Below are 11042 nucleotides of genomic sequence, written 5' to 3'. Positions count from 1 at the left end.
CTATTATAAACCACTTTTTTACAAAATAATATGTTAATTATTTTTAGTATTATGACTTTATTGTAAATAATTGTGCAATTGTTTTGGTTATTTTTTTTAATATGGTTAATACTGTTTAATAAATATATATTTTTTAATTGCTAATGTAATTTATTGTCTATGATTTTTTAAAGACAGTATATACTTGTATATATAAATTATTTAAATTAAGTTTAAATTTTTAATTACTATAAAATTGAATTCATTTTTTTCTAATAATTTTATTTTTAATAATATAGTTATTGTCAAAATAGTTTGTTTTTTTTAAAAAAAAACTTAGTTTTTCATATTTGCTTTTAAAAATACAAAATCACTTTTTAATTATATTGTATTATACCATTTAACATACTTTTTATAATTATTATCATATTATATATTTATAAAAAAAACAATAATTATTTCAACATTATTACAACAACAATATTATTTTTAACATCAAAAAACAAAATATTATTATCAATATATAACTAATTAAAATTAATTAAATGGTTGAATAAATTTAAGTCATAAAAATATTGAATTTTTTTTTAAAAAAAAAATAATAAAATAAAACTAAAATTTTATATCTAAATTTGTTTATAATTTCCATGGAAATAGTAAACATTTTTATAAAAATAGATGTAATATAAACACATTTTTTTCAAATAAAATCATAATTTTTTTTGTTTGTGTTTTTGTTTCTATTATCAAATCTGTTAGCGATTTAACCACAAGAAGTCAATCATCACTTGTTGTTGTTGTTGTCATTGTTTAGACACAACAACTTCTTTACTATTGAATTGATTTAAAACAAAAATATTAAAATAATTATTTTTATTGTTTATTTATAGCCCAGATATTATAATACCAATTGGTATTAATAACAATAAGTATCACTTTGGAAGTGATGGCAAACAACATCAACAACAATAAGTCATCATTTGATCGTTTCGGCGATGATTTGGCAGAACTTATCTTAAGATATCTATCACTTGAAGAACAGTTGCGTTTAGAGTGTGTATCCAAACAGTTCCAGTCGTTGGGTATTCAAAGACAAACTAATCTCTCATACGATTCCAAATTAAAGATGAATCTAATGAGCAAAAGTCTAATGAAAAAGATGTTCTTCGACAGCAATAAATGGTTATCACTGATGAAGAAGTGTCCAAATATTCAAACGGTTACTATCTATACGATTAATGGCCAACAGTCACACGTTTTGCAATCTATGAATCGGTTGCGTACACTTTGGCCACAATTGCGGCGAATTGATTGCAGTGTCCAACATATGACCGACGATGAGATACAATATTTATGTAAATGGTTTCCCGAAATGATTAGAAAATTAACTAATAGTTACAAACAAATGAAGTCATTAAAACCATACCTGTCATCGATGGTCAATCTTAGAGATCTATCAACAAACAGAATAAGTGAAACCAATTGGTTGTTAAAGGTTTGCATCGATTCAGTTGTTGGTTGTCTGCAAATATGGATAATCGGTTTGTGGTGTTTATCGATAGCAACAATGATCTCAAGTTTTTGTTATTGAATGTAAAAATTTACGACAAAGAATCGGTTAGTCCTGTGTTGTCACTTATCGGACGATTACGACGACTGCAACAATTGGTTTTGACGTTCGGATTATTAGATAATCCAATTGTCAACTACTCGATAGCCCAGCCATTGGTGACAATTGCCAATAGTTGTCGGCTACTAAAGTCATTTAAATTAAGGTTAAGAGTCGATTCATTGACTAATTATTTGGAGACATACAGTGCCGTCAAACACATGACTCAATTAAAACGATTAGATATGTCTTTGTCTTTTGTTAACAACAATAATCAAGTGATTGATTCCACTTTGTATTCATCACTACAACCGTTCAACTGTTGGCCACAATTAACACATTTGACACTCAACTTATCGCATATGGATTACCAATTGTTTACCGATTTAGACCGAAATCTACCGAAACTTGAATACCTAACAATTTTTGATATATACAGTATATTGGACGGCATATGTATGTCATATATATCGAGACTGTCATCACTGATGAAACTATCGATAACTTCATATCAAGACTTTCTGGTGAGTGAATCGGATGTACAACAAGTGATCAACGGTTGTCGTAAATTGATTAATCTTAGTATTTATGTCCAAAACTTTGACCACATATATAGTAAATCATTTGACGATAAAATGATTCATTCATTGAGAAGATTATAGTTATAATATTAATGTAAGACAATAACTGTTTGAAATAATTGCCAGAAATTTATTTATTGATTTTTGTATTTTATTCATTGTTTCTCTAAATTATATTTACCGGTAATTATTATAATACAGAAACTATATTCAATTGTTTTAAATTTTCGTTTCTATTATCATTACTAAATATTTTCTATTACAGGTTACTATTATCTTAAATAACTTACTATTATTATAATTACCAAAAATCTATAATTTAATTTTTTTTACAAATTATTTCGTATAAAACAATAATAAAATAAATATGAATAAATTGTTACACTAAATAATTTATAATAATAATATTTTTATTTATAATTTATTACATTTAAACTAACTTGATAAGTTAGTTAAATAGAAACTAAAAATTATATTTTATTTTACTAAAAATTATATTTTATTTTACTAAAATTTATTATTATTATTATTATCAATTCATTAATTAATTAATAATTAGTTATAATTATCTCTATTCAGTACTATTTATTAGTTAAATCAATAAATTTTATGTTTAAATAAAATAATTAATTGAATGAATGAATGAATGAATACATTGAACGATATATTCAACACATTATTATTGGAAAACAAATTACATGTCATTTGAATAATAAATTGCATTCCATTTGTGACACAAAATACAAAACCAATTGTTTTGTAATAATAATAATATAAACACATTATCTGTTAGTAGTTTTTTTTGGACATCAAAAGTATCACTCAATCGGTTCCAATAACAACACTAACATTACTACTGATTTTTTATCATTTGTTTATAACAATTGATGACAACACTATAGTGGATCACTAATGATGGCAAACAACAACAACAACAATATGTCATCATTTGATCGGTTCGGCGATGATTTGGCGGCACTTATACTAACATATCTGCCATTTGAAGATCAGCTTCGCTTAGAGTGTGTCTCCAAACAGTTCCAGTCGTCGGGTATTCAAAGACAAACTAACATCTCATACGATGCCAAATCAAAGTTGAATCTAATGAGCAAAAGTTTGATGAAAAAGAAGTACTTCGACAGCAATAAATGGTTATCACTGATGAAGAAGTGTCCAAATATTCAAACTGTTACTATCTATACGATTAATGGCCAACAGTCAGACGTTTTGCAATCTATGTATCGGTTGCGTACACTTTGGCCACAATTGCGGCGAATTGATTGCAGTCTTTAACATATGACCGACGATGAGATAAAATTGTTGTGTAAATGGTTTCCCGAAATGATTAGAAATTTATATAATTATTGCAAACAAATCAAGTCATTAAAACCATACCTGTCATCGATGGCCAATCTTAGAGATCTATCAACAAACAGAATAAGTGAAGCATTTATTGGCAACCAATTGGTTGTTAAAGGTTTGCATCGATTCAGTTGCTGTTTGTCTGCAAATATGAAGAATCAGTTTACGGTGTTTATCGATGGCAACAATGATCTCAAGTTTCTGTTATTGAATGTAATAATTTATGACAAAGAATCGGTTAGTACTTTGTTGTCACTTATCGGACGATTACGACGACTGCAAGAATTGGTTTTGGCGTTCGGATCATCAGATAATTCAATTGTCAACTACTCGATAGCCCAGCCATTGGTGACAATTGTTAACAGTTGTCGACAACTAAAGTCATTTAAATTACAGATGAATGTGGATTCGTTCACCACTTATATGGAGACATACAGTGCCGTCAAACACATTAAACAATTGAAACGATTACATATGCATTTGACTATAGCTAACAATAATCAAGTGATTGATTCCACATTGTATTCATCACTACAACCGGTCAACTGTTGGCCACAAATGACACATTTGACACTCAACTTATCGCATATGGATTTCCAATTGTTTACCGATTTAGACCGAAATCTACCGAAACTTCAATACCTAACCATTTGTGATCCATTGGGTGTTTGTGATGGTATTTTTATGTCATATATATCGAGACTGTCATCACTGATAAAACTAACTATTAGTACAACTGAAAAATTTCTGATGAGTGAATCGGATGTACGACAAGTGATCAACGGTTGTCGTAAATTAAATTTTCTTAGCATTTATGTCCAACACTGTCACCACAAATATAGTAAATCATATAACGATAAAATGATTCATTCATTTAGAAGATTGTAATTATATATTAATGTAAGACAATAATTGTTTTGAAATAATTGCCAGAAATTCATTATTTTAATTTTTATGTAATAACTTTAATCTATTTTATTCATTGTTTCTCTAAATAATATTTACCGGTAATTATTATATTACAGAAACTATATTCAATTGTTTTAAATTTTCATTTCTATTATCATTATTACTAAATATTTTGTATTACATGTAACTATAATTTTTAAATAACTTACTATTATTATTATAATTACCAAAAAAACTGATTTAATTTTGTACTAATTATTTGTGTTTAAAACAGTAATAATAATATTTGTATTTAATTTTTATGACAATTAAACTAACTTGATAAGTTAGTAAAATAAAAACTAAAAAATTATATTAATTAACGTAGTTTATAAAATTAATAACTAATAAATTTTAATGTTTTATTATTATCTATTAATTAATTAATTATAATTTTATCAATCAATCAATTTTATGATTAAATTAAATAATTAATTGAATTAATGAATGAATGAATGCATTGAACGATATATTCAACACATTATTATTGGACAACAAATTACATGTCATTTGAATAATAAATTGCATTCTATTTGTGACACAAAATACAAAACCAATTGTTTTGTATTAATAATAATAATATAAACACATTATCTGTTAGTAGTTTTTTTGGACATCAAAAGTATCACTCAATCGGTTCCAATAACAACACTAACATTACTAATGATTTTTATCATTTGTTTACAGCAATTGATGACAACACTATTGGATCACTAATGATGACAAACAACAACAACAATATGTCATCATTTGATCGCTTTGGTGATGATTTGGCGGCACTTATACTAACATATCTGCCATTTGAAGATCAGCTTCGCTTAGAGTGTGTCTCCAAACAGTTCCAGTCGTGTGGTATTCAACGGCAAACTAGCATTACATCCGATGTCAGAACAAAAATGAAATTCATTAGCAAAAGTCTGACGAAAAAGAAGTACTTCGACAACAATAAGTGGTTATCACTGATGAAGAGGTGTCCAAATGTTCAGTCTGTAGACATGTCGTGGATTGCAGGCCAAGAGTTGTCAGTTTTGCGAGCTATACATCGGTTGCGTACAATTTGGCCACAATTGCGCCGAATTGACTGCAATATTGACGATCTGTTTGACGGCAAAGATATTCAGTTTTTGTGTAAAGAGTTTCCCGAAATGATTAGTAAAATAGATATTAACAATAGTAATAGGATATCGTTTTATGATAAATCATTGAAACCATATCTGCCATCGATGACCAATCTTCGACATCTGTTCACTAATCTAATAGACCAAACGTTTATCGGCAAACAATTAGTGGTCACTGGTTTACATGGATTCAGTTGCCATTTGTCTGACAATATGGAGTCAAGATTTGCATTGTTTATCAATGATAACCGTCATCTCAAGTATTTGTCACTTAAGTACAAAAAACAAATTGTTTACAACAAGAACTCGATGAATACTGTGTTGTCAATCGTCGGTCAATTTAAACAACTGAAACAATTGGATCTGAGTTTCAAACAATTGTTTGATTACTCAATAAGAAAACCATTGATAACTATTGCCTACTGTTGTCTGCCGTTAAAGTCATTTAAATTACATATGAAAGTGGATTCAGTCAACACTTATATGGAGACATACAGTGCCGTCAAACACATGAATCAATTGAAACGATTAGATCTTAAGTTGACATTAGATAACAATAATCAAATGATTGATCGTTCACTGTATGCATCGCTACAACCGGTCGACTGTTGGCCACAATTGACACATTTGAAACTCAACTTATCGCATATGGACTACCAATTGTTTACCGATTTAGACCGAAATCTACCGAAACTTCAATACCTAACCATTTGTGATCCATTGGGTGTTTGTGATGGTATTTTTATGTCATATATATCGAGACTGTCATCACTGATAAAACTAACTATCAGTACAACTAAACACTTATCGATAAGTGAGTCGGATGTTCACCGTGTGATCAATGGATGTCTGAAATTGATTTTTATTAGCATTTCAGTTACCATTTGTCGCAAAAATAGTTTCATATATAACGAGAAATTAGTTCAGTCATTGAGGACGACATCGTTGTTATAAAAAAAAAATATTTGATTGACAATTGTTTCAACAATTGTTGGCATAAAATGTCATTTAATTTTTTTTTGTGTTTTTTTTCTACTTTAAATACTTATATTACCAAAAAAATTGTTATTAATTGACATGACATAAGATTATTATTATTATTATTATTATTACTAAACATTTTGTCATTTTTATACATTACAGTCAATATTATTATTTGTAGTACTAGTAATTATTTATTTTATTTTTATTAACTTATACTGTATTCAATTTATATAAAACTTTCTATTTTATTATTATTATTTTTAAAAAATTATTATCATATAATTACTGTATAATTTGTTTTTTAAAAAAAATTCATTATATATAAAATCTGTTTAATATATTTATCTTCTATTTCATTGATAACATTAATTTATTAATATATTTAAAACATTGTTTCTTCTGTTTATATATATATATATATATATATATATATATATATACTGTATATTTATTTGTTAATTAAAAATTGTTTCAATCGCTCATATGATATGATATTAATATTAACTTTATTTATTTATTCAGTTTATTTGATTAGATTTGTTAACTATTTATATAATAATTATATATCATTTTGTTGTTATCATTATTTTTTTTCTATCATTAAAATGTTATAATTTATTAAATACTAAAATTTAGTTGTGATTGATTTATTTATTATCTAAAATATAACTTTAAATTAAAACTAATTACTGTATATATATATATGATATATGAATATTTTTAATAAATTTTATATTTTGTTAAAATAATTATGCATCAAATTATTACATTAAATAATTTATTGTCTATAATTATAATATTTTTATTTAATTTTTATTACATTCAAACAAACTTGATAAGTAAGTAAATTAAAAATAAATATAAATATTTATTTTTATAAAACTATACATAAAATTATAATTAATATATTTTTATTTTTAGATGACTTAGCAAACAATGTTAAGACAAATCAATTGGATATTAGCAATCAATTCGGTAATATTGCGGTAATCAATAACCGCAACAAACGGGACACCACTACTGGTCTTTCAGATGTTCAAATACATGTAGAAGTTAATAATGGTAAACATGAGGACAGGGTAGAGAACAGTCAGGTTAGGAGACATAAAAAGAGACAAAGAAAACGAAAGAGAAAAAAGAGAAAACAGATAACAACTACAACCACTCCTACCACTACTACTACTACTACATTGTTTGGACTGATCTATGCATCTAACAGTTCCCATCAAAATCAACAGTTTGAAACTAATATAAATACTACATATATAGCAAATAGGATAACAACTGCTGTTTGTGGCACAGTTAGTAATTTTACTCAACTACCACCGGTGCAACAATCAGTAGTAGTAGTGGACAGTGGTATCAATAAATCAAAACGTAAGCGTAAAAGAAAACGCAAACGAAAAATCACATCAACTACTACTACTACTACAACAACTACCAGTGCTTACAATATAGATATCAACAACAATACCAACACTAATAGTAATAATAGTATAGTACATGATATCGATGGCCCGACAGCTATGGACAGGGAGTCGATGGCTGGCAATAAAGATAAGAAAAAGCGTCGAAAGAAAAGTAGACGTCGGAAGAGGAAAAAGACTACAACAATCAGTCCTACAATTATTGCAACAAATACTACAAAACTGATTACAAGTTCAATGAAGACGACAACGACGACGACACCACAAACACCACCGAAAAGTACAATGCGGTCAAAGGTCATACATGTAACCGACGGTATGGTTATAATTGATAAACATATTAAAACAACAAATCCAAATAAAATTCATGTCAATTATAATATTACTCAAAATAATGATAATAATAATAATGACATTGTTATCGTATATAGTGGTGATTAAAAAAAATTAGTTTAAAAAAAGTTTATTAAACAAAATTATTTAATAATTTTTTAATTTAAACTAAATTTACATTTTTTGTTTTGTGAATACATATTACTATTTTTTATTAAGATTTTTTTTTGTTAGCAAATAAAAGTTACTATTTTTCCAATACAATGATTGGACAAAAATTAATTATTACTATTTTTTACATTTAATTATAGTTTTTAAAATGTATTTTTATTTGTATGAATTTGAAGTTTATATTCATTAATACAAACTGTAATCTATTAAATAATCATAAATTATAATAAATTAAATTTATTAATAAAATTATTAACTATTGGCCACAATTGACTCATTTGTAACAAAAATTTATACTAAATATTCAAAATTAATTAATAACAGTATTTAACTAAATAATAATAAAAAAAATATTATATATTTACTTACAAACTGGCAATTTATTTTTATTAATTAAATCATAATTATTAGTATTTGTTTAAAGCAACAGTACAAAAATTAATTAATTAATTAAACTAACAAAATATGTATAGCATATTGAAAAATTGATAAATTATTTTATCTAAAATCTAGATATATATATATATATACTGTATATATTATAGAATAATAACAATAATAATGAAATGAAAAGCTGTACTTAATTATCGTAGTTTTAATGTTAATTTTGTAATTAATATAAAATATCGTATGTATAGTACTGTTATCTATTATAAATAAGAAAAAAATAATTCAAATTATTAGATATAATAGAAATAAATAAAAGATTTAATTATTATATTTACATAAAATTTATGTACAATAATTTTTTTTAAATGTTCAAAAGTATTCATGTTATTGTTTTATGATTTTATTTTACAAATAAATTTATGATAATGTTTTTTAAAAACAATTCAAAAATGTTTGTTTTTTAGGAATTTTTTATAATTAACAATATTTAGACAATATTTTTTATTATTATAATATATTATCATTACAGTAGTATAAGTTGACATTATAATAATTTGAAAGTTAATTTTGTTGTCAATATTAGATATCGCACGTATAATACTGTTATCTGTGTTAATGAAAAAAAAATCTTAATATTTTATTTTTTATTAATATTTTATATAATATTTACATAAAATAGTTTAGGAAAAGTCATGACAAACATCGGTCCGACAGTGAAACCAATGATTGTATGTTTTGCCGACAATTTCTCAATGAATGACATCAAAGATAACTTAACACTAGTTTTGCTTATTGTATTGATTTGTATTGATATTAATGTATTTTTAGATAATGTAATAGATTTTGAGACCATTGATGCAAAATATGATATAATAAATATACCAAACCAGGTATAAATTATACATAATATATATACATATTTTAGTAATGAATTAACTTTAGTAAATAAAAATGTTGACAACATTAATAAATTACCCGGTATTAAAAATATTATTATAGTAAAATATATTTTTCGCCAAAATTTGTTAAATAAATTAATTTGTAAACAAATAATATTATGTTCATTAATAATTTTGTTAATCAATATTTTTTGTCTAAATATTTTTGACGGTTTATTAAATTTACTAATTAATTGATTCAATAGCTGACATCTTAATTGAAAATATTGACAAATAATATAAAAATAAGATATTGAAGTCAATATATTTAATAAATTATAATAATTGCTTTGTAATAATAATACAAAACAGGGTATGGATAGTATAAATGTTGATAATGTATAAAATTTCAAACCAATCAATAAATATAAAATCAAAGCTAAGATTACTATAAATAAAGTAAAATTAATAATAAATTTAAAGCAATTATTAGTTTATTATTAATATATAGTAATATATAATTTATTTACCTGTAATGTTAGTTAATACATAAACTATTGTACTAACAATATTTATTTTAGATTTTAGTTGATATATAATTTTTATTTGTTTTTTGCTAATATTTAATTCATAATAATTTTCATTATTTTTGATTATATAAAACAATTTTTTCCAATAATAATTAATAATTGATTTAGATTTTAATATAGTAAACAATAGCCCTAAACAATGTCCATAACAAATACCAATTAAAAATATAAGTAAATTGATTTGTTTAATACCACCGATAAATATAGTATAATCAAATAATAACATAAGTTGTTTGTGATTATAATTGATAAATAATATTGATAATAATTTTATAATGTTAATAAAATTAATAAGTAAGTTTAGATTATTTAAATATATATTTGAATTGTCTATTAAATTAAAATAATTATACATATTAATACAATTACAGGTTAATTGTGAATGAAGATAATAATGTATATACTATATAACACTAACACATTGTAAAACACATAATAAATATAATATATTTTTGGATTATTTGTTTAAAAACTTATTGAAATTTAACTAACAATTTAATTATCTTTAATTATCTAATAAAAGAAAATAATTACTATTCTGACCTTTATTATATTTTACCTTAATTATAATTAATGATAATTAACGCAATAATTAACTATTTTATTTTTTGTAGATTCCTATTAAATAAAATGCTTAACTATAATATATAATTGATAAATACTGTATAAAAA

General features: G+C 24.2%; 1 protein-coding gene across 1 annotated transcript; it reads left to right on the top strand.

The window, feature by feature from the left end:
• Nucleotides 1-5020: 5020 nt before the first annotated feature.
• Nucleotides 5021-10746, top strand: LOC128959805 (uncharacterized). The gene is made up of 4 exons (XM_054305819.1): nucleotides 5021-5101; nucleotides 5167-6541; nucleotides 7546-8324; nucleotides 10742-10746. The coding sequence occupies exons 2-4, from the start codon at nucleotides 5196-5198 to the stop codon at nucleotides 10744-10746; spliced, it is 2130 nt and encodes a 709-aa protein (XP_054161794.1). The 5' UTR covers nucleotides 5021-5101; nucleotides 5167-5195.
• Nucleotides 10747-11042: the final 296 nt, after the last annotated feature.

This window comes from Oppia nitens, unplaced genomic scaffold (assembly GCF_028296485.1).
Source record: "Oppia nitens isolate AA-2021 unplaced genomic scaffold, nextdenovo-longstitch-racon4-pilon3 scaffold4_pilon_pilon_pilon, whole genome shotgun sequence".
NCBI classification, from domain to species: Eukaryota; Metazoa; Arthropoda; class Arachnida; order Sarcoptiformes; family Oppiidae; genus Oppia; species Oppia nitens.
This window is presented reverse-complemented; position numbering and strand designations above follow the sequence as displayed.